Genomic DNA, 23,971 nt, shown 5'->3' with positions numbered 1-23,971 from the left:
TCAGTCGGGGTGGGACCTGGGGCACTTATCCCAACTGGGTACCTCCCTCCTCCCTCGCCCATTCCCGCTTGCATCCCAGCACAGGGAACCTCCTCTAGGAAGCCTTCCTGACAAAGCCCTCCCTGTTTACAATCCATGCCCAACTAAGCCCCCCAGGCCTCTCTTTTTGCAGCAGCATCAGACAGTCAACCCTCAGTCCCAGGGGCAGCCATTCCAGTGTGACATCCAGAGCAGTGAGTCCCAGCACTCCCTGCTATCCTGTAAATTGGAGAATTGACTAGTAGCATCGGTTGAACCAGACTATCTGGAGGGAGAAGTCTGTACCTCACCCTTTGGCATCAAAATGAATAAGTGTGTGTGATCTGAGATCAGCTGTGTGATCAGCTGGCTGCTTGTTATCTGTTTGTCTCAGGTTATTTCTCTCTCAGCCCCTTCCACCCCATGGAGGCTCCAGGGTTGACCGTGTGAACAAAAGGCTGTGGGGTTAGCAGTTACTAGCTCTTTGGTTCCATAAGGGGAAGGCTAATGACTCAAGCTGAAGCAGAACAGCTGTTTGGTAGACCAAAGGAAGAACTTCCCAGTGGTCTAGGTCAGGAAGCAAGAGACCGATGTACTGGGGAGGGGCACCAGATCAGTGACATGCTCACCTCTGGCCCCCACTTCTGCATATGGGTCTGGGCTAGGAAGGAGCAGGCTGGCTCAGAGGCAGGAGGATGGGAGCAATGACCCCCAAGGAAGAGGTTGGTTGGAGATCAAGCTAATGAGCCTTCCTCCTGCTCTGGGAGCCATTTGCTAGAAGCCCTGCCCCACCAGGCACCTCTGGAGCCAGCAGGGGTGCCAGGTGGTTGGTAGGGGAATGAGACTCACTTACAACCAAATCTGGAGGTCAAAGCTTGAGCCACTTCCACCCTGTTCCCCACCATTGCTCCTAGGCACCCCCAGGCATGGCTCCTCAGCAAGAACAAAAAGAGGGGAGTAGGGGATGGCCAGGGGAAGTGGAGAGTTTTAGGAACTGGCAGACTCCCTGTGAGGTAGCAAAAGGATGGGCTACTCAGGGGTTAGTGGAGACTTCAGTGCTATCACAGGGGTGGCTCAAGAAGGGCTTGATCCTGCTTCCACCCTAATCCCCTCTAATGGCCAAGGCCCTGATGGGGAAGCCCTATGTCTCCTACACATAGCACCTGACCTGACAAAGATTTTGTGCCCAAGAGGGCCTGGGACAAACTAGGCTATAGGCACAGGATGATCCAAGCTATAGGCAGAGAGGAAACTGGGCAGTAGGAAGGGAAATTAGGCTGTGGAAATGCAAGAAACAAGGTGTGGGGAGAATATGACAAGGAAGAAACCTACATGCAAGCAGGGAAGAAGCAAGGCTAAGAGCATTACAGAAATCAGACTGCAAGTTGAAAGAAACAAGATAGCGAGAACAGAAAGACAGGCTGTAAAATAAAATTAGGCTGCAGCCATGGGAAATACCAGGCTCCAGGCAGTAAATAAGAAAAGATGTGGGGGAAACTGGGCTGCAGGTACAGAAAGCATCAGGCTGAGAGAATGGAAAGCAGGCTTGCAAGAAGTTGGGCTATGCGTGCAAGGGGAAGAGAATTAGAAGCAAGGAGTAGTGTCAATCAATAGTGAAAGATGTACAGTGCCAGATGGATACTAGACTAATCAGAGGGATTACTTTGTAATTTATATAAATGTCTAACCACTATGCTGTACACCTGAAACTGATATAAAATAATATCAAATGTCAACTGTAATTGAAAAATCAAAAGCGGGGGGAAGGTAAAGAGGAATAGGAGGTTAGGAGGTTCAAAATTACAGGTATAAAATAAATAAGTCATGGGGATGTGGGGTACAGCACAGGGAATACAGTCAATAATATTGTGAGAGCATTGTATGGTGTCAGATGGTTGCTGAACTGATCATGGTGATCACTTCTTTAGGTATATAAATGTTGAATAACTGTGGTGTACACCTGAAACTAATACAATATTGTATAGACCCATGGGTGTGACAGGAATGATGGTTCCAGTCAGGGTGTGGAGAGAATTGCGGGAACTGAGGAATTCAACTCAGGCAGTGGCTCCTTGAGAATATGAAAAAACCCTCAGCCTCTGCTTCCTCAAGTTCTCGTGTGCGTGGCATGTGCGTGACATGAGCTTGGCTGAGATAGGAAGGTTTGGAAGGAGGGGGGTGTCAGTTAATGTAATCTTCTTTGGTCCCCAAGGACTTCATTTCTAATCAAACAGCTCATGTTTCCAGTATCTCTGAGGTATGAGGTCACTGGCAGAGAGGCAAGTTCACCCCTTGATGCTCAAAGACCTCTGCTGGAACCAAGATCTTCCCAGACTGTGCGTTTCCCAGGTGCCTCAGGGTTTTTAACAATGCAGAGACCCCCAAGACAAGGCTTGGCTGTTTATATATCCTGCATGCCAGGGATTGTCCCAATTTCCTGTTGCTCCATAAACTGACAAATACCAAAATAACCAACACCTCAGTAGCCAAAACACACCTTCCCAGAGCTTCTGTCAGGTAGAGGTGCCAGCCGCCACCATGGAGAGCACCACTTACCCCTGCACTGATCAATCCCTCGCTGTGGAGTCTTTGATTTCTCTACTTCAAGGAATAAAAAGCTTGAGCTTTGATGCTAACAAATCTGGGTTTGAATCCCAGATTACCATCTAGAGATGGCCTTAGGCAAGTCACTCATAGCCTGCTTTCTCACCTGTGAAATGGGAATAATACCCCTCCTCCTGGGACAGTAGTGAGATTACATGTCCCAGTATGAGAAGGGTGGTTCACCAAGCCTCTTCACCAAACATTACACCTTTCCTTTTTCTAGCTCTCCTGCCTTTCTCCTCTGCATGCCAAGGGATCAGCCACTGCTTTTCCAGGTGCTTTAGTCATCTGGGCTTGGTTTGCTACAAGAGGCTAAGTGCCCCCAAAGGGAGGAGGCCAGGGAAATAACACCCCAGAACCCAGGGGGACTGACTGGAGGAGTGGACAGGCCCAGAAATAAGGATGTGATCATAGAAGAAGGCAAAGAATAGAAGAGGCGGGATTCCTCACAAGGGTCATCAAGAGCCCAGGCAGCATTAATAGAGGTATAATGTGCAAAGAAAGGGAGATGAGGATCCTGCTCTATCTGCTCTGCTCCCTCCTTGGCAGCTAGGCTTGTCGACACTGGTGGGGGTGGCTGTGAAAAATTAGGCTAGTCCCCTGGGCTTGAGAACACGTTTCTGTTGCCTGTCTCTGCAGGGCATCTATGCTCTATGGTCCCCAAGACGCAGCTAGACAGGGGTGTCACAAGAGGCAGATTCTCAGCTGAATCTGTCAGAAGCACACTTCGAGGGCTAGGGCAGCCTTGAGGAAGGAGTGGATGAGCCCCCCTCTCCCAAGGGTGTGCAAACAAGGGCTGGCAACTGGCCTGGGAGGCGGACAAGGAATCCCTACTGCAGGTCAAGAATGTGCCAAGCTTCTGTAGCCTCTGTAGCTTTACCCTGGCACTTTAGGAACAGGACAGTAGCAAGGAGATTCTGATAGCCCTGGAACTCTCTCCAGGTTTGAAAAGAGAGGTGACAGGAGATGAGGCTCAGAGCTCTAATTCAAACCTAGAGGCCTTCATTACTGGTTCTACAGCTTCTACGCTGAGTTCTTTGGAAAATTCTAGAGCATCGTACTGATGTGGGACTCTATCTTGGGGAAAGGACTCTGGGACAGGTGTGGGAATAAAGGGCAGGATCCTAGTGGCAAGGGGGCAGGGAACCATGCCTGGAGATGGTCAGGAGCTCGGCTGTGTCCCCATGCTCCCACCAGGCTCGCTTATCCCCAGGTGGTGTAAGGCAGCTGGCAGGTGGCTCACAACTACTCACGGTCTCAGGGGCCCCGCTCCACGGCCTCTGGCTCTGTTCGATAGAGGATCAGGGTTACAGAAGGAGCCCCAGGTCTACAGCCAGGACAGTGTATGTTGTGGTGTGTGATGGGATATTGTATGTATGTGCAAAAGATATTGGAGGAAAGGTGCTAGGATGCAGTCTGGTCCAGGAGGACACCCAGCATGTGGACAGAGTGGGCATGGAGTGGGACAAGAGGGGGTATGACCTGTGAAGTGCCAAGACATGCATGGGTCACAATTTGAAGCTGTCATCATGTTGTATGTTCTTGAAAGTACCATGACAAAGCACAGCTTAGAAAGCACGTGCTTGATGTCATGACATCCAGGTACCAGGGTCTAGTGGGGTTATAGGACACAGCAGGTGGGTCTCTTGAAAATCTTCAGCTCTCCCCACTGCTGTGCTGGCCCAAGACCCCGTAATGGGGATGCTCCCACTGGCAAACTCCAGGAAATCTTTGTGTATGGGTGTCTGCGCACACTCAGGTGTAGGTGCCCATCTCAAGGCAGGACTCAGCAGGGCCACTTACCCGGATCTCCTTGTAGAGCCGCAGGCAGCTGCTATTGAGTATGAAATAGCGATCGTGGAAGCCACCTGAGGGTAGGCCCAGGCCCAGGAGGCTGCGGTCCTCGCGGAACTTCATCATGCCATGTTTGGTGTCGCCTACATGGCTGGCTGGGGAAGAACTGGAGTAGGCATGGGCTGCACCAACACTCTACCCATGAACTCAGGGTAGGGTCCTAAGATGAAGGATAGTGCTCCATCCCGCCCCGACCTCTGAGGAGGCCTGTCCACCTGGCACCCACTGCCTGAGCTGCTCCTGCCCAGTGGCACTAGATGGTAGAATCCACCAACCTGGTTGGCCCTGAAGGCATCATCTACCCAGTTACACCACCCACCCAGGTCACCACTTACCCAGGTACAGCAGCATAGCCTCCATGGACTGGTGCTTCTTCACCACCAGGTAGCTGTCTGTGCCTAGTCCATGCAGGATGGGCAGCACCTTCTCCGCAAAGTGCAGGGGACGCTCTAGGGAGAGGTCACACTTACTGTCACCAGGGCCACATAGGGCTGGGACATAGACATAGATCACACCTATACATCCATTGGCACTATCTACTCCCACCAACTCTTCACACCACCACACATCACACCACGACCACTTTCCCACACCCAAGCTTCAGGTTTAACACACCCTGCTGGAACCAAAGCTGCTCCAATCCAGTGTGTCCAAAACCGAGCCAGTGAGCTTCCCTGTGTTCATGAGGGAACACAGCCCCATCCACCAGGCCACTTCAGCCAAAACCAACCTTTCTCCCTCTCAGCTTCCCTCCACAGGTCAAATCTCTCTGCTTCTGTCCATCTCCATTGCCGCCTCCCTGACCACGTTACCATCTTCTTAAACTAATACTGTGGCCTTCGAAGTGGTCCCCTGCGTGTGCTCTCACTCTCCTCTTCCTTACATCTCTCCGCCCAGCAGCAAGGAGCCATCTTTTGAAATTCCCAATCACTAACCCTTCACTGGCCTTGCACTGTTGTCAGGCACCAGGTCTCAAGTGGCTGCTTCTTCCTCAGTCTCAACCCCACCTGGTGCCACAACCCCCTCACGGCCCTTTTCTCAAGCCCCTTGAAAAGGCACTGTCTCTGGCCACCACAGGGCCTTTGCCTATGCTGTTCCCACTGCCTGGTACTTTCTCCCTGCTTCTCCAAGTAATTCCTACTCTTCCTTCACCTCCTAGCCGAGGGACCTCAAAACCAAAGACCCTGTTATAAGTTCTGGTGGCATGGTGGCCCTTTTCTACACAGCAGCCAACACAGCTGTAGTTGTATGTTTATTGGTGTAATCGCAGAATTAATGTCTCTATTCCATACCAGACTAACTCCCAAGAGAGGCAACTGTGTGTCTGGATCCCCAACCCAGTGCCTGGCACTCAACAAATAAAGGGAGAATAAATAGAGATACCCTCGTCCTCCACTGCCATCAAGACCATCCTTTGTGCTAAAATGCCTTTATCAACCCCTTCACCACCATGGCCGCTTCACAACACCATCACAATCATCTTTACCCAAATCTCCACCACCACCATCACTCTACCCCACCTTTCTTGCATGGTCTTCACCACCCACTACCCCTTTCACCACAAAGAAGGTAACCCACAATCCCATTATCAGATTCAGTATCATCACTCTTGCAAGCAACACCATTTTCACTGACACCTGAGAAAGCATCATCATAGCTGATACCATCTACCTCCTTCACTATCCCTCCCGTCAGCCACATCACAACTTCAATACCCACTAGTACACTGTTACTACCATTACTGAGATCACAATGTCACAGCAATATCTGTCAACCAAAAATCCCTTCACCACCACTGTCCCCACACTTAGGGGACACACTGAGCTACAGCCCAGACAAGAACAAACTGGCACCATACTCTGCACCAAACTCGGTGGTCACTCACCTATCTCCTCCCTCTCATTGACTTCAAAGCAGGTCCAATAGTCTTTCTCCCTGATGCCCACATTCCTGCGATCCAGGATCTCTAGGGTGAGCTCTTCAGCTGTCATAGACGCTGGGATCTGTGATGATTAAGGAGGAGAGATCAACCTACCCCATCCCCTGCTCCTGCTTGTGCCATAAACTTGCTGTGTGATCCAGAGGGCTAAGTCAAGCCCTCTCACGGAGTCCTAGGACGCGAGGAGATGTTTCTGAGTGGTCCTGATGAGCTTGGTGGTGAAGCAGGGAGGAGACAGGCCCAGCACCAGCCAGATGCAGGTCTCGAACCAAGGCTCCCTTTGGGATGAAAGCCCTGCTCCTGCAGCCATCTGAGCCTGAGCTGGGCCCAGCCTGACTCTTCTAGCCCTTTGGCTTCTAGGTCCCTGGCCCCCACCTTGATATGCTGCTCAGCCTCTGCCTTCTTCTCTTCCAGATATACGGTGCAGATGAAGTCACCAGCATGCTGTTAAGGAGATAGGGCACAGCTAGAGGCCTGGGGGGTAGGTGTAGGGGCTGGCCTAAGCCCCCTACCCCAGACCCTGTTCTTCACCTGGGTCCCACTGGCAGTGCCAGCCACACGCATCTTTACAATGGCAGTGATCTCCTCCCGCTGCTTCCTCAGCTCCTCTTCGTCCACCTGGGAAGGAACAGATGATTACTGCCGCCTAAGAGGCTCAGCCCTGCCCTCCACCACCCACTGGCTAGGAACGCACACTAAACACCACCACATAGTGGCTGATGAGGTCTTCCACCACATGGCCAGCCTTATAGTCCTGTCCATCTGTCTGGAAGAGTGTAGGCCCAAACACAATGGCCAGGTTGTGCGTGTTCATCTGGTTCGTGTCTGAGAAGCACTGGACGCTGGACAGAGGAGGACGAAAGCTTTGAATAAGGAATGTGGCCAGAATTTCCCCCATCTTCTTGATTCTTGACAGGTCCACGACTGGACCCTGGAGTGAGGCCAGTAAAAGTCTTAGTTAAAGGGAAGTGGGGACAGTCTGGCCATGTCTTGGGTCCTGGGGAAGAGTAGCTGGAAAGCTGGGAGACCTGGCCAAGGTCTCCCAGTCTTTAGCTGAAACCTCCTCTATTCTCCACCTGCAGGAAGTAAGTTGTGAGACAAATCGTCCAAGATTAGGACACATCAAAGTCAACATTCAGTTCTTAGGCCTACCGGGTTCCCAGTGGAGGGCAGTCAGCAGGGCTAGGAGTAGAAGAACCTTCTCTACCCCATCCCCCCAGAGCCTCGAAATAGTATCACTTCTTACCAGTACAGGTGGCTGATAAGGGCCTTCACCGTGGCCCGGTTGACTGGGGGCAGATGTGCCAGGAGCTCTCGATACCTGGAGACCTTCTCTTCCTCATCCTCAATCTCTGGGTAAGGGAAGACAGATCAAGTCAGAATATCCCTCGACCTCCGTAACTGCCTCCCCTCGCATCCTAGGGAACAGTACTCCCTGCCCCCCACCAAGTCAAACCTGCAAGGCACTCAGGAGACTGGCTGTGTATAGAGTGATAATGAAAATGAGAAATAGAGGAGGGAGGGCGACTGGAGACTGTTCACTGGGGCATGCCTAGCCCAAGTATATAATGGGGAGGATTGGAATCCTGAGATAGGAGTGGACAAGTCAGCAGCACTAGCTTGGATGGCTTGGACCTCAGGCTGGGCACTGGCTGCAGGGCCCACCTGAGGCCTCTAGCCAGGCAAGGCGCTGGGCTTGAGTGAAGAGCCCGTCTGGCAGGTCTCGCAGGAAGCGTTTGAGCGCCGAGGAAACGTCGTCCACATGCTGCTCACCCTCCTTGAGGCGCACAGAGCGAGCATCCTGCCTCAGGCTCTCTAGCAGCCGCTGTGTCTTTGATGTCTGCCCACACTTGCGGTAGATGCCCTCTGAAGTCAGGCCTGGAGAAGAGTGGGACTGAGCTGGGGGCGGGGCCAATCTGGGAGTGGGACAAAACTGAAGAGCTGAAGGCATGGGTCATGGGGTAGGGTCTTGCAGCCACTTTCAGAGGGATCTTGAGAAAGGGAGGTTTGGCCTCTGGAGCAGGAGGCAAAGGCCTCTCGGGACAGGACGGGGACTGTACCACGGGGGTAGGGCTCACCGCACTGCGTGATGTAGTCCACACAGCGGTACACAATCACTGGGATGTCCGAGTCACCCAGCTGCTGCTCTGATAGCGTGTCCCCTGAGCTTGCCGCTGCTTTCTGGATGGCCCCCAGCCAGCCCGCAAAGTCCAGCCGCCGCTCTCCCTGGATATACAGCGTCCTGGGCAGGAGACAGGTCAGTTAACTTGGGGGCCCTCCCCTGTCCCACCCCTCCTACAGTCATGTCAGACTGCCATAGGCTTTTCAGAACCCCTCAGGCCAGGGCTCACCTCCTTCGCTCCACCAGCACCAGCACCTGGTTCTCGTTGTCTCCTTGGACGGCTGTGGAGGGGCTGAAGTGAGGCCCAGGCCTTGTTCATAGTCCCCAACCTGTTCCTTCCGGAGCCTCTCTGGGTACACACATCCCTGGGACCCACCCAACACATGGGGTCGTTGAGATGCACCCCAAGGGCAGGAGAGAATGTTCAGAGGGCAGGCTGGCTACTTTTGGCCAGGCCAGGATAGCATCCAGACTTCCAGGGAGGGGCTGGGGGACTGGGAGTCCAGGATAGGGTGCCCTGGAGGTTGGGGGACCAGGTCTGGGTCCACGCACAAAGCTCTTGCAGTTTCCGCAGATGCAATGGCTCCTCGCAGGCCCCCTCTGGGAAGATGGCACGGAGCTCAGAACCAGTGAGGGAGAACCAGCCCTCCTGGGCCCGCTGTAGGCTCAGGCCAGCTTTGTAGGGTAGGCGCCCAAGGCGATCAAAATCCCGGGCCAGCAGTTCCTCAGCCAGGGGAGGCACAAATGCCTGGTAGGGGAGGCGGGAGACCGCATCAGCCAACACCACCACCTTTCTGGACACCCCTGTCCTTGGCTTGTGGGTACTGCCCTCTGCGTACCCCCAGCTGCCTCCTCTCTCTTCCCCAGGGCGGAACCCTGCAGTGAATGAACTCAAGTACCATGCCCCATTTCACACCAGCTGAGATGTGCCCTTCTCTGGAAAACCTTCTCAGCCACCAGAGAAGGATGTCCCTTCTCTGTGCCCCATGGCGCCAAAACATTCTTGCCCTCTGTTGTAGCACTGATTATACAGTTGCTCTCTGTACCCGATCTGTCTCCCCCACCAACATGGAGGATAAAGAAGAGCCAAGACCAAGACTGATTCATCTGGGTCCCCAGGGCTCTGAGGACCAACAATCAGGAGCCCCACAGAGGATTTATCAATGAACAAGTGAATGATAAAAGAGTAATAGGCCCTCACAGAACAGGGGACCCCAGAGGGTACCCGGCTCTAATCCCCAGGGCAGAGCTCTCCTCTGCAGGCTACCTACCTCCTTCCTCCAGAACAAGGAGCTCACTCCCCCTGGAGGCAGCACTGTCTATCCTAAGATGGCTCTGTAATTCATTATTAAACATGTATTGAGCACCTATGGAGTGCAAGGTCTATAGGCCTTCTTCCACACATTTGAGAAAGATCTCCTGGATCTCCCCACACAGGGCTGCAAATTATGTTAGGCTCTTGGCCTGAGAGCCTGTCCTGTGTCAGCTACCCTCTATTCTGGGAGAACTGGGACATGAGATCTGCCAAAAGGTCCTACCACACATCCTGTAGGACTCCCTCCACTTCTGCCTGCTAACCCAGTCCTACCTTAGCAATGCACTTGACCCACTCATGAGCCAGCTCCGCACTCTCCAGCCCAAACAGGTATAGTCGCTCTCCCTCCGTGTACACCTCAAAGGTGTGCTCAAAGCTGTAGATACATAGGCCAGGATTCAGGCCCACCCCCTCAAGCCCCAGCCCCTCCATCACTGTTGTTCTCTGAACCCCACTCCCAACTGTCCCCATATGAGTGCCCTTCACCTAGCCCCCTAAGAATTAGTGGGAAATCCCTAGGCTGGGGCCTCAGGAGACTGGTTCAGCCCCTATACAGCCCCAGCTGGCTATGTGACCCTGGGGAGGCCCTGCCCGTCTCTGGGCCTGTTTCCCTGTCTTCCCAATGGGGATGGAGAGTTGGACCTTACAGCAATAACAGTCTGTGATTCTACCCAGGGGTGCTCACCCGTGGGTGTCAGGAAGGGGCACTGCCAGGCACACAATCTCGCTGGCCCGAATCTCCCCGTTGGGGGTCACTGCCCGCTCATTCTCATAGTAGCTCAAGACCCCGTCACTAAGGACACACCAGCGTCGGCTGAACTCTGGGGAGAAGTTGGGCAGGAGAACCATGAGGGAGCCACCCACCCTCACCTGAACACCACCTCTGCATCCTCCCTGAGCCCCCACTCCCACCTGACCCACGTCCTCTTCATTCTAACTCAAAAGTTTTCCCCAATTCCACCCTCCTCCCTATAGCCCCACCCCCCCAGCCCAGCCCATGCCTCTCCCCAGACCACTGCAGCAGCCTCTTCTTTGTTCTTGCTTTTTCCAAGATTCAAAAGTACTATAGCAAAACCAGACCCTGTCCTTCCTCTGCTCAAAACTCTTCCATCACCCTCCCCACCCCTGTCTTTGAGACAAAGTCAATGCCCCTCAGCCTAGCATTCAAGACTCTGCTGGGTCTGCGCCTTCCCACCTCTTCAGGCCCCTCTCTGACCACTCCTGGGTATATACCCCACCTCTCTGCTTTTACTCATCTTGTTCCCTCCCCTCCATCCTTCAGGGCCCAAATGCCATAGGAAGCCTCTCATGTGCCCCGCTCTCCCTCCTGTGCCCCACGCTCCTTTGCCAGCAGTACCTAATAATCTATACTCTGCCTCCTCCTATGACTCTGAGGAGACTGACAAGATTTTATAAAGGAACAGAAATAGGAATCTGGGCAAGAAAAGGTAAGAGAAAGAATAAAAGGTCAAAGCCATGCAGACTTGTGTAATTCATAGCACTGAGCTTCACACTGGCTCAGGGCTTCCTGGCACCCAGGGCAAAAAGGATGACTCAGGCAGTTACATAAATGACATTATCAGGCAAAGGGAGGTAGACTGGGATGGTGCCCCAGTGGCAGTGAGGAGATCCACAGAGTTCCAAAAAACTCTCTCTGGGAGTTGGAGGGCTTCATCCAGAGGTGCTGAAGGATGCAGTGAGCAATATTCTCACAGCAGACACTGTTTCTTGTCCTATCTACAAGGACATGACATTGCCCTCTGAGGGTAGTGTGTCCCAGAGCCTGCCACCTAGGCTGGGCTCCCTCCAGGAGAGCCAGCCCTGCTTCAGTGACTCTTCATCCTGCAGACATTTGCCAAGTACCCACTGTGTGCTAGGCACTGTTCTAGGCTCTGGGGGCTACAGTGGTAGCTAAGAATAGCTTATATTTCAGTGGAGCACAGAGAATCAATAGACAGACCTATAAATAATGTCAGATAAATGGTATGAAAGTAGGGTAAATAGGGCATGCTATTTTGGATAACATGGTTGGGGATGGAGTCTTCAAGGAGCGACATTTAAAGGGAGACCTGACTGAAGTGAGAGACTGACCATGCAAATTAGGGAAATGCATTTTGGGCAGAGGGCACAGCGAGTACAAAGGCCCTGATGGGAATGAATATGCATGTGTGAGAAACAGCAAGGAGGCCAGTAAGGCTGGAGTAGAGTGAGTGAGAGGAGATGGGTCAAAGAGGTAATGAGGTGGGGTGGTGATGTGGAGGTCCTTGTGGGATTTGGTAAGAACTATGGATTTATTGATAATTGGGGAGCAAGTGGAAGGCTGAGATGAAAGAAGAATGGAACTCCAAGCTTAGTCCTCAAATTTCCTAGCATCTACCTGCTCCAAATACCAGATGTCCAGCACAGGGCCCACACCCAATAGCTACTCAATAAAGGCTTCTTTAGTCTAAAGGAAACTGGCAGTGACGTGCTCTGCAGTGCTGTGCCCCACTCCCATCCTGATCAGCCCATTTATTATGTACTACTGTGTAACAGAGACCACATCCAGAAAGCCCTCCAGAGTAACTCTGCCCCAGTGCACATGGCACCCTTGTGGGTCCACCAGCCTGGCCAGCCCTGGCTTCTCTGGCCCTGCCACCATGACAGAATGCTACCTTCCTGGGCACCCACCTTCCCGGGCACGGCGGTCCTGCAGTGGCTTGCTGGCGGAAGCGGTCTTATAGAGGAAGCCGCTGTGGCTCACAGTTGGCAGGACAATTGAGTAGTGCTTTTCCAGGGGCTTCATCAAATCCAGCCGAGATACCTCTTTTGGGAAGCAGGGGATGAATGGCTAGTCATGCTTGTCATCCAACAGTGCCTCCCCTCTCCCTCACCTGGGTTAGGCATCCAAGCTTGCATTTAAGTCACCAGTCCTGGCTCCCCTGACTAGCACCCTCAGGCTCTCACTGCTACATCCAGGGTTATATCCCAGCCATTCTCTACCTCTCCCTATGTGTGTCAATCCACCCTGCTCTCAAGGCCTGGCTCTCATACCTCCCCTTCCAGGAAGCCTCTCTAACTCCTCATCCCAGCCTACCCCATTCTCCCTGTTGAGACACAGAGCCAGAACACTAGAATGAGGGGGGCTGTGGGCAAACTCGCTAACAATCCCCAGAGGAAGGTTTATACCAGATGATGCAAAGCCAAAGGAAGCAGCCTGGCTTCAGCCCCGTTCCTAGCAGTCCCAAAGCCCAAGCCAGCTGGGTGGTCTTCCGTGCCTCCCTGGACACCTGGGCTCTCTCCAGCCCAGCACGCCCCACCCACCCATGGCCCTGAGCCCAGAGCCCCAGCCTCGGAGCTCCACCCTCAGTCCTGGGATATGGCCCCAGAGGCCAGTCCTGGGCCATAATCAACAGTGCTCACCCCCACCGCCCCCCCCGACCCTGAAAGTGGGAGCCAAATAGGATCTAACCTCAGTCTATGACAGAGCCCCACCCAGATAAAGCAGTGAACAGGGCTGCTGTGGTGGGTTACCCGCACACAAAGAAATGCAACACACCCCACAACAGCAACAAAGACACACTCTGCACACACACAAACCCCAAAGCCCTTAATACCCCCAGATGCAAGGAAACAGATTCACAGCAGCTCAGAGATGCACAGACACTGGCACACAGATGCCACACTGAGCCCACATTATAGGTCAGGGAGAGACCCACAAATACACAGAGATGCTGAGACAGAGACACTAAGGGACATACATATGAAAGGGGAAGCCAGATGTGCAAATAGACACTGACATGCAAACTCAAACACACCTAAAACCACACACACTGCTGCACCAGGGCCTTTAAGGAGCTACAATTACAGCCTAAGCAGTATGTAATCAAATCTCACAGGGTGATATACAGCCTTGCCAGACTCCCAACCAGCATCCTTTCCAAAGGGCCAGACCCCAGAAGCAGGGAGGCCCCATCCCTCCAGGTGGACAATAAAACTAGTCACTCACCCGTGGTCCGGTTGTTCCGAAGGAATTCCATCTGCAGTGCCTGCCCTGCCTGCTCGGCAAGAGCTAGAGGTGTGGGGGCCTCAGGGTCCCCTGAGAAGCAGTTGACCCCAGCGCCACAGCCCAGGAGCGCCTGGGTCTCAGCCAGGTCTGTGGTGGTGACTGCGGCACACAGGGCCTGGGCAGATGAGAGAGGAGGTGGGGCAGGGTCAGTCCAAGCTGGAATGAGGGGCCAGTGGAAAAAGCAGGGTGGAGGAGAGAAGGAAGAAGAGGAAGGAGGCATCTAGGTCTGGGGGCCAATTTTCAGGTTTAAAGAGAGATGAGAGAGAAAGAAAGAGAGAGGAGAGGAGGAAGAAGAGAAAAGCCAAAGATATGAGGGGAGGGAAGACAGGCAGGGGCTACCCAGCAAAGGCCAGGGGTCCCAGGAGCCCAGGTCTCACCCCTGCTGGTAGCCAGCCCCCAGGACCCTATCAGCTGCCAAGCCTGTTCTCTAGAGGATCTCAAGCTCCCTCTGCCTTGTGGAAGGACAGAGGGGGGTGCTTGTAGCTAATTCCTCCCACATTTGAATTCCTCACTGCCTGCCCAGCCCTCCTGACCAATGGGAGTTGCCGCCCCTTCTGGCCAGCAGGCTAGACTGGGCTGGGCTGGGGGCTGGACGCCTGGGTTCCTGGGAGGTGGAGGCCTGCCTCCCACTGGGCTTTTAGCTGGACTGAGCTTGCCTGGGTGGGGCTGCTTGGGGGAGGGACTAAAGGACGACCAGAGGTCACAAGTGGCATCCCCCTGCCTTGGAGCAGGCTACTTCCCACTCCGGCAGAGCCAGACAGGGGCCCAGGGCTTGGCTCCCAGCCTGTCAGGGCTTGGGGCCCATACTGGGCCTCAATCTTGAGTAGGGTGTGGATGGGGGTGGGTCAGAGCGACCAGCTGTTTTTTATGAGCCTGACAGGAAATAGCATCCTCATCAACTTCACTCCTTTTGGCAGGATTCAGAAGGAGCAGGACAGGGTGCAGGAGACAGAGGAATTAGCAGGGGAGGGAGGCAGACAGATGCTGAGTGCGTGGCCTTGGCCCAAGGGTTAGGCTTAGCTCCTCTTTGCTTTTCCCCCTCTCCCTGTGGCTTAGGCAGGGCCCCTATACCCTCTGGGCCTCAGTTGATCCATATGCCAGCTCATCATCAGGATGAGTGAGGATGGTGAGGAATGTGGGGACAGAAGAAAACGGGTGGTCTCAAGGGTCCTGACAGTATAAGGAAATGGGGGCACTCTCAAGGGGCCCCAAAGACCCAGTGACCTGACCTTGTCCAGTTCTTCCTGGTTGCCAAAGAGTGGGTGGTAGCGGCGGTACTTGCCCTCGAGGTATTTGGCCTCCAGGTGGCGCCGCCGGGTGCCAGGGCTGCTGCTGGGCTGCAGGGCTTCACTGGGGGGCACACTGGCTGCCCAGAAGCGGTTCCCGGCACCATTGCCTAGCTGTAAGAAGAGCTGCGGGTGTGGGTAAGAGGTTAGAGGGGCAGCCTATGACCAGGGGCCTGTGCCCTGCAAAATCTTGATTTCGAGGTTATTAAGTGAGGGGCTGGGAGAGCCAGGCCACCTGTCTACTTTCCCATTGGGGAAACTAGAGGTGTATACTTATTGGTGGCCTTGGGTACTCTCCCACCAGCCTGGGCCTGAGCCCAGTTTCTCAGCTCAGTGACAGGACAAGTAGAAGACAGTCTGTCAGGTGGATGCCCCAGGCCTGGCTCCTGGTTGGGGGTTTTGCTATTTCCCCACACAGTCCCACATCTGGAACTCTGCATTCCTGAAGCTATCGCAGCTGGGGGCGTGGGGGGCGGGGTTGGGAAAGGGCAAACTTGTCAGTCAATTGGGTGTGCAAGGATTTTGGAAACATTTCCTGTCCCTGACATTTCTCTAGGGTATTCCACAGGGGCTGAGCCTGCAGTTCCACCCTGCACACCTCCAAAATCCAGCCACATACTCTTACTCCTGGCACCAAAGGACTGAGCCCAGCAAACATCACCTGGGCTCCTGCAGGGGAAGAGGAGTGAAGGCAAATCCTGGGGAAGCGCAGGGGTGTAGCATTCGGGGGACTAGTTTATTCATTCTTTCATTCTGCTGATTATCTGTTCCACTGTCATTTCCTGGGTGCCCCACCTTGCCTCTTTTGTCAAGTCCTGTGTAGGGTACTGGGGTCATAGCAGAGAACAAAGTGGAAACAGTCCTTGTCACCACTGACTTACTCTGTGACTCTGGGCAAGTCATTTTCTCTCCCTGGTCCTCAATGTCCTCATCTGTAAACTGGGGATTCTAACCCTAACTCTGAGATGTGACACCCAAATTGCTCTGGAGTCTGCAGCTTGGTTGGGGCAATCAGTAAGGCCCTGTGTGGTCAGCCCCTGAGTCCAGCCTCCTGTTGCAGGTTCTCCCTGCAACTACCACACATCAGTAGCTAGAAACTCCAAGTACAGAGGCAAAGATGTACATATATGTGTGTCCCTGAAGGTATCGAATATACTCATACCCACTGGTGCATCTGAGTACAGATGAAATGAAGTAAATATTTTAGGTTTTGCAAGACACAAGGTCTCTGTTGTAAATATATATGCATATGTGTGTGTGTGTATATATATATTTTATATGTGTATATACATACATAAGTTTTACATATGTATATATATTTTGTGTGTGTGTGTGTGTGTGTGTGTGTGTGTGTGTGTGTGTGTGTGCGTATTTCTTTTTTTTATAACAATGCTTTAAGACTGTAAAAACATTTTAGCTTACTGGGTAGTTTCCTGACTTTGCCAAAAATCGGCTTTTCCAAAATCCACATCTACCAGATGATCTCAAAGGTCTCATCTAGCTCTAGGGTGCTGGGTTGGTCAGATGGAGTTGGGAGATGCAGGCAGCAGCTAGACCCCAAATACAGATGACAAGCAGAGGTCGCCCCACCTCAATGAGTGTTTCCGTCCACACCTTCTTGTCCATCTTCAGGCTCCGCACCTTGGAGACACCAGCACCCATGCCACGGTGCTCCCCTGCAGACAGAGGGCCAGCTCAGGTCATCTGGGCCCTCTCCTTCACATAAGCACTCACCTTCTCACCCTACCCCCCCAGTACTCACCTAGAATTAGCCAGTGAGAAGCCGCCACAGGACCTAGAGGCGAGGCCTGCAGCTCCGCCACTATACAGCTCCAGAATCCAGTGGCACACCACTGCTCCCTGCACCACAGGACTGGGCCCCGCAATCATACCCTGGGCTCCTGCAGCAGCCCCTCAGCCGGCTCCCTATAGCCAGGCTTGACTCCCTGTGGACCACTCAACACACAGTCCAGCCAGAGTGATCTCTTTAAAATGCAAATTCCCTTGCTTCAAATCCCTGCCATCAGACCCTCCCATGGCTCCCCAGAATTAGATCTAAATTCCCTACCTGCTTCTCCAACCTCACCTTATGCCTCTCTTCCATCCCACTCAGCTACACTCTCCACCCTCTTCTAATCCTCCATGCTTATTCTTGCCTCAGGGCCTTTATTCTCAGTTCTTTCTGCCTATGTTCTCTTCCTTCATCTTCCCAGGGCTGGCCTCCTTCTGACATTCAAATCTCAGCTGACACAATCACCTCCTGAGAGGGCTTACCACAAACACATTCTCTGCCTAGCACTTGTTCTTACCCGATAACTTCTATTGGTTTGTATATGTATATTTATGTATATTTATGTATATATATATATGTATATTTTCTGCCCCTCCCTACTAGAATGTAAGCTGCCTGAGCCCAGGAATCTTGATTGTCTGTTTTAGGGTCTAGCCTCAGAGCTCAGACAAAGCCTGGTACATAGTGAGTGCTTAATAAATATTTGTGGAATGAAAGGGGTGGGGAGTCAGAGCTGGATAGAATGCAACCTTGCTCAGCTACAGGGCCCAAGAAGGACCCCTGCAGCAGGGAGGAGGGCTGGGGGCACTAGGAGTGCCTGGCATTGCCTGGCTCTGGCTTCGGCCTCACCTTCTGCATCTTGTCCATTCCAGTCGCCCTCACCCTCAACAAGCTGATGCCTTCCTAATCTGGTCTCCAATCGAGTCGTCGCTTTCCTGCACCCAGACCTCATAGTGCAAGGCTTCCTGGACATCTGCCCTAGACATCCCATACATAGACTTTGAGGTTTTTCACTGAGCTCAGCAACTTCCCCAAACTGTTTCTCCCCTGGGAACCCCATCTCCAGCCACCCAAAGAGGCCGCCTGGGCATTGTCAGCTCCCAAGGGGGCTAAATCCCCAGAACCTGGCACAATGTCTGGCACATCACAGACCCTCAATAAGTGCTGGTGGAATAGAATGAATTTTGAGCTCTTATCCTCTTCATCTGATCTGTCATTGGGACTTTTACACCATAGATCCTAAACATCTCTCAAATGCTCTCATCGCTTCCCCAGACCAGGCCTCCTCCTCCTCTCTCTTGTGGCTCCAGCAGTAGCCTCCTCGCTAGTCTCCAGTGTCACCCTTCTAACTTGGCTTTCATCAACTAGCCAGAGTCTATTGCACAAACCTGACCACGTCCTTCCCACTGCAGCCTCCTACCCCACTCTGGATGAAACGCTAGCTCCTCCCTTTGCATGCAAAGCCCTGCCCAGTCTGGTCCCTGTCAGCCGCTCCTGCCTGACCTCCTCCCATTCTTCTGATGAGACATGGGCACTGGACCCCTAGAAGCTTGGGATCAAATCCAGACTCACTTACTTGCCATGAATGAGCCATTTTCCCTCTCTGTGCCTCAGTGTCCCCACCCATGACGTGAAAGTTGAATCCTTGCCTTGCAATGTAAGGATGCAGGTTAATCCCAGTGGGAAAGGCTTAGCACACAGATGCACCTTCACAAACAATGATCTCTGACTGTCTTCAGGCTAGCCCCTCCGGCTACACAAACCACCTATGGTCCCAACACACCAGCCTTGTCATGGGACTCAGCCCAGTGCCCCACCCCCTCACACACCTGCACAGCGCTTGCAGATGACAACGCAGAGGTTGATGGAGGCCCAGTCAGGCTGGGCAGCCCCGCAGTCAGCACAGAATCTGTTGGGGGCCACAGCCCAGATGCGCTCAGCCACCTCCGAGGTAGACAGGGCCTCAGCAATGGCTCCCTGCATGGCCTCTAGCCACTGCTCCTTCTCTAGCTCCGATTCGGCTAAGAAGCTGGGGACACAAAAGTGGGAGGGGGGAGGCTGGTGAGAAAGGGCTCAGAGGGGTTTGGGGGCCACATGAAGGGGCACAGCATGAAGTGGGGGGAACAAGGCGTTGAGAGTTTATAGTCAGAGAGGGAGGAATACAGGGTCTGTGGGGAAGGGGAGTGTGGACAAACACAATGACACCTGAGAGCTGGGGGAGCCCAGAGAGGGCTCCGCCCGCCCAGGTAGTAGAAAAGGCTGCTAAGAAGAAATGATCCCTGACTAAGTAAGACTTGACATACTACAAGGGCTTAGCCAGGTAAAGAGGTGAAAGGGCATTCCAGAGAGAGAGAACAGCATGTGCAAAGAGGCAGGATGGCACATGCACATGGGACATTCCAGGACCTGCAAGCAGGATGGGTAGACTGGCAGAGAGGAGGCTGGAAGACGAACAGGGACAAGCCTGTGCCAGGCAGAGGAAGTCAAAGTGCACACAGTGACAATGGAGAAGCAATGGGGGGGAGGCGGAGGGCGGTCAGAGATGTCCTTCTCTCTGGCTCTTTCTTTCCCTGTCACCCCCAAGTTGCATGTATGCAGTTGAGATTTGGCTCTAGCCATAACCCACCACGGCTAAAGAAGACATTGCTACTACATATGTAACAGATGTTATCATCTATTACACCTTCACCAGAGGTGCTGAAGACCTCCCTCATCCACGAAGCTGCCAAGGCCTTAGCCAAGCACTAAGCCTGTCACTGTATATTTGGATCCAACTATATGAGCCTATGGATGTCAGGTTAGTGGAAGTCCTTGAGCTGCACACCAAATCAACCTAATTAAGGTTGATTACAGCAAGAAATCTGGTGAATGGGCAGGCCCCCTGTAAAACTGACAGAGAAAGAAACCTCTGGAAAGTGGTTAGTTGCAGTTGTGTAGTAGTTAAGGATGATGGCAAAGAGTTTCATGCCAAGTTTGTCATTAAAGATTATCTCAAATGTAAGAAATGAACAAATAAAACCTTGGTTTTCTATAAAAAGGAAAAAAAAAAAAGCCCCTCTGGTGGTCACAGGCAGCCAGCCAAAGGGTGAGGAGGCAGATGTGAGACCAGAGGGCCCATGGGCCTAGGGCAAGATGATGAGGCGTACACGGGAGGGATCAGATGGAGGTGAGAGAGCGATGGAGGCAAGAGAGGGGTGGTGATGGGTTTACACAGGAGTGAGTAGGAGAGACAGGGTGACCCCTGAGGAAGCCCAGGAAGAACAGTGAGTTGAGGAGGAAGTTAAAGGGAGGAGATATCCACAGAACTATTAGAGACACAGTCTAGAGCTGAGGAGAAAAACCCTGCTGGAGACAGATCTGAGCTAAGATTAAAGGCGGTGATGATGAGGGGGTGGGGTGCTGAGGCTAGCATCAACTAGGCAGTTACTGCACACCACGTCGAATAACAGTTTTATAAAGACTGCCAGGATCCTACTCACAGAGGTGGAAACTGAGCTACAGAGAGGTCAAGTGATTTGCCCAGGTCACACAAAGACCCAGTGGTAGGTCCAGGACATCACAGAGTGAACTGTGTTCTCCTAAAATTCATAGGTTTAAGCCCTAACCTCAGTGTGAGACAGGGCTTTTAGGAAGGTAATTAAGGTTAAATAATGTCATAAGAGTGAGGCTCTAATCTAAAAGCCTGGAAGGGACACCAGACAGCTCTGTCTTCAGGCGGGCACAGAGGAAAGGCTGTGTGAGGACACAGTGACTAGGTGGCCATCAACAAACCAGGAAGAGAGACCAACCCTGAGAGTACCTTGACCTTGAACTTCCAGCCTCCAGAACTATGAGAAAATAAACTTCTGTTTTTTTAAGCACTCCCCTAGTCTGTGGTATTGCCATGGCAGCTGAGCTAACACACAAGATTTGAACCCAAGTACGACACAGTACTTCAGAGGTGGCAGCAAAAGGCCTGGGAGAAAGCGAGCCTGCCCAGGGAGAGGACAGCGGACAGTCAGGTCACTGAGGGATGGATAAGGTCAGAGGAAACCAAAATAGTAGAGTCTTAGAGGCTCAGGGAGGAGTACCCAGGACCAGCTCCAGCAGACAAGGAGAAAAGAGTAGCCTTTGATCTCAACCAAGTATTGATGACAGATGAACACTTTCAAGGAAGCAGGGCAGGCAGGATGAGTAGGTGGTACACAAAGCCAATATGGGCAACTCTGAGAGCAGTAGGGGTTGGGGACAGCGATGGCCAGAGGGAGGTGTGGTGAAAGTTTGATTTCTTAGAAGGAAGAGATCAGAGCATGTTAGCAAGTAAAGGTAAAAGACCAGCAGGGGTAGGCAGGGCTAAGAGAAGGGAGAAATTCATCCTAGCAGCTTCCCACATATGCAAGACAAAAATAGTGGGAGGGAGTGAGGATGCAGGTGAGCAATGGAGGCTCACCTGAAGAGGCGGTAGGGGGTGGTGAGATCGAAGCTGCGCCGGTCCGCCTCCTTCACGTTGCCCACACTCATGTCAATGAAGGTGATTCCGATGCCCAAATGGTACTCCTGGCAGGCAGGTGGGAAGGGGTGAGGGCAAGGCCTGGGGGTGGGGCTCAAGGCCCGAGAAGTGGCAGAGAGGAGGGGGTGGTGGTACTTTAGGGGCTAGAAATGACTAGAAAGGAGATGAGGGAGAGTTCAGGAATCTGGGAAAAGGTCTATTCAGGAAACAAACCCAGGCTCAAAGACCATGTAGCAATAGGTAGGGAATGATGAGAAGGTAATGCACAGGGGTCAGGCAGGGGATGGTGTCAGAACTAGGAGCAGGAAGAGGGGCCAGCAAAGGGCTAGGCTCCATCAGGGGAAGGAAAAAAGGAAAAAGGCAGGGCTAAGAGACCAGGTAAACATGGGGCAGAGCTGAGGGACCAGGTGGGCATGGGGTCGAGTTGAGGGACCAGGTGGACAAGGGAGAGACTGAGGAACCAGGGAGGGCATGGAGCAGGGGAGGGTTTAGTAGCCTGGCTGACCACTTCGCACCTCCAGATTCTTGTAAAGCTGCACTTTGTCCCCGACTACAGCCACATACAGTTTATTCTTGAAGCCTCGTAGCTCTAGGCTGCCAGCACGGTCAGGTGGCTCTGAGTCTCGAATACCCAACAGAGAAGCACCAGACAGCTGGGCACGGGCACGCTGCTCAGCCACTGCCTGCTGTAGGGCCTGCATCCACTCCTTCCGCTCCACTGTGGGCCAAGGGGAAGGAGTAAGCCTAAATTCAGCCTGGCAGTCTCCCGCTCCCGCTCCATAGAACAAGAAAGCCCGCCCAGACCAGCCCACCTATCTCTGACTATCTGAGTTCTCTGACTTGGACAACCTCAGGCTCCAATCCCGGGTATGCCCCTTGAACTAGCCACTTCACCTATCTGAGCCTGTTTCTCCTGTAGATGAAATTTGGTTCTGAGGACCCAGTAGGTATCTTAAGCACAGAGCCAGCCAGAGGGTACCTCTTCCCCTCCCCCACCTCACAAAAGGTCAACTTCTCTCTGGATTTGATGTGGGGGAAGCAGATATGCCCTGGTTCTCCTCCCTGCTCTTATCAAGCCAAACTGCTAGTCTTCTTCCTGTCCCACTCCCCACCATCACTCTCTGCCCGGAAGGCAAAGGTCCGGTTGTTAGTGATCACTTCAAACTTCTGGTCCCCAATGGCAGCCACACGAGAGATACAGGCCACAGAGATAAAGCGTTTAGAGTAGGCATCCTGGGGAAGAGAGAAGAGCTGAACTGTGGGGGGTACCCAGAGGCCCAGCCCCTCCCTGACTCCCTCGGCCTCAGTTGAAATGAAGGCTGCAGCCCTATCTCTCACAGGTGGTGAAGGACAGCCCTGTCACTGACCCTGACCACAGCTCATGGCTGGCCTATGGACCAGAAGTCCATGGTTCAAGGAGTCAGACTGGAGATCTGGTGAGGACTCGCATGGGGAGGAATTCTGCCTGGGTCCAGTGTGAAGGTTCAACCTAGGGCCAGGCTGGAGCAGAGGTCACAGCAAGGATCAACACAGGCCTTACCTTGTTACTATCAAAGTATCGCAGGTAATTGGCATCCAGTCTCACCCAACGCTTCTGATAGATATAAGATCTGGAAAGACAGAGGTGGAGGGACAACAGAGCAAAGGACTGGAGATTAGGGGAGAGGCTTCAGGATTACCCCAGCTCCCTCTGGCCACCACATACAAAGTTAAAAATAGCCAGGTCCCAAATGGTCACTGAGAAGATGGACTTTATCTACAGTAAGAGTGGTTGAAATTGGACTCAGAGTAGGACTTCCCAATATTAAGGGTAATAAAACATAGGTTTTGTGGGGATCATCAGCGGTTACAGTCTGCAGGGAGGGAGACCTGCTCAAATAACCTTGACTCCTCTGGTTTACAGATCCATGATACCAGTATATTAGAGCACTGGGCACCAGATGCAGAGCACCAGCAGGACCTAACAGGCTTCACTCACCCCTGCGGTGGGTTCTTATCCAGCCAGCCAGCCTTGATGACGGGTGTGATGGGGGTGGGACCCCCTGGCAGTCCATCCATGGGGTGGGGTTGGAGCTGGGGGATCAGGAGGCTGCTGGGCAAGGATGAGCTCAGGCTAGTGGTGTGCCATCCACCACTGGAAGAGAAGAGGGAATGAGTGGGACCGGGATGGGGGCTCTGGTGGGATGGGGACTGAGGAGATATAGGGGATGGGCAGGGCTTGGAGAAGGAGCGGGGCTGGATAGGAGAACCACCAGAGAGAGGTGGACACTCACTTGGGGACACCCTCATAGGCATGGTCATCCTCATCTTCATCCTCTTGGTTGTCCAACAGTTCTTCCTCCTCACTCAGCAGACTGGCCACACGCACGGCACGTGGGACTTGGCTCACTGGGGGCTTCTCCTGCACCCCAAGATCCACTCAGCATCATGCTTCCCTTCAAGCCCCAGATAACACCCACCCAGAGGCTGACACACTCCCCATTGTCCACTTCATCCTAGACCTA

The 23,971-nt window shown here is 53.1% G+C and overlaps 1 protein-coding gene across 7 annotated transcripts in view; it reads right to left on the bottom strand.

Moving 5' to 3' along the window:
* The window catches only part of ARAP1 (ArfGAP with RhoGAP domain, ankyrin repeat and PH domain 1), a 63,449-nt gene that overhangs the window by 3,269 nt on the left and 36,209 nt on the right, over nucleotides 1-23,971 (bottom strand). For 3 of the 7 annotated variants that reach the window (XM_015594730.2, XM_025051582.1, XM_015594731.2), the window contains 25 exons: nucleotides 23,741-23,868; nucleotides 23,446-23,601; nucleotides 23,008-23,077; nucleotides 22,580-22,700; nucleotides 21,983-22,185; nucleotides 21,408-21,514; nucleotides 18,808-19,007; nucleotides 16,777-16,862; nucleotides 15,130-15,312; nucleotides 13,841-14,015; nucleotides 12,523-12,657; nucleotides 10,538-10,673; nucleotides 10,126-10,228; nucleotides 9,090-9,285; nucleotides 8,767-8,818; nucleotides 8,494-8,657; nucleotides 8,081-8,293; nucleotides 7,662-7,767; nucleotides 7,110-7,257; nucleotides 6,947-7,033; nucleotides 6,791-6,859; nucleotides 6,362-6,479; nucleotides 4,812-4,925; nucleotides 4,426-4,571; nucleotides 16-3,908 (listed from right to left, as the gene is read on the bottom strand). In XM_015594730.2, the coding sequence (XP_015450216.1) occupies nucleotides 3,747-3,908; nucleotides 4,426-4,571; nucleotides 4,812-4,925; nucleotides 6,362-6,479; nucleotides 6,791-6,859; nucleotides 6,947-7,033; nucleotides 7,110-7,257; nucleotides 7,662-7,767; nucleotides 8,081-8,293; nucleotides 8,494-8,657; nucleotides 8,767-8,818; nucleotides 9,090-9,285; nucleotides 10,126-10,228; nucleotides 10,538-10,673; nucleotides 12,523-12,657; nucleotides 13,841-14,015; nucleotides 15,130-15,312; nucleotides 16,777-16,862; nucleotides 18,808-19,007; nucleotides 21,408-21,514; nucleotides 21,983-22,185; nucleotides 22,580-22,700; nucleotides 23,008-23,077; nucleotides 23,446-23,601; nucleotides 23,741-23,868 (3,378 nt within the window). In that variant the 3' untranslated portion in view covers nucleotides 16-3,746. Of the gene's footprint in view, nucleotides 1-14; nucleotides 3,909-4,425; nucleotides 4,572-4,811; nucleotides 4,926-6,361; nucleotides 6,480-6,790; nucleotides 6,860-6,946; nucleotides 7,034-7,109; nucleotides 7,258-7,661; nucleotides 7,768-8,080; nucleotides 8,294-8,493; nucleotides 8,658-8,766; nucleotides 8,819-9,089; nucleotides 9,286-10,125; nucleotides 10,229-10,537; nucleotides 10,674-12,522; nucleotides 12,658-13,840; nucleotides 14,016-15,129; nucleotides 15,313-16,776; nucleotides 16,863-18,807; nucleotides 19,008-21,407; nucleotides 21,515-21,982; nucleotides 22,186-22,579; nucleotides 22,701-23,007; nucleotides 23,078-23,445; nucleotides 23,602-23,740; nucleotides 23,869-23,971 lie in introns of those variants that run through there. The other 4 variants (XM_006918686.3, XM_025051583.1, XM_015594732.2 and 1 more) reach the window with 4 other exon arrangements.

The sequence above is a fragment of the Pteropus alecto genome, unplaced genomic scaffold, assembly GCF_000325575.1.
Source record: "Pteropus alecto unplaced genomic scaffold, ASM32557v1 scaffold468, whole genome shotgun sequence".
NCBI classification, from domain to species: Eukaryota; Metazoa; Chordata; class Mammalia; order Chiroptera; family Pteropodidae; genus Pteropus; species Pteropus alecto.
Note: the sequence above shows the minus strand (reverse complement) of the source record. Positions and strands in the feature narration are given on the sequence as shown.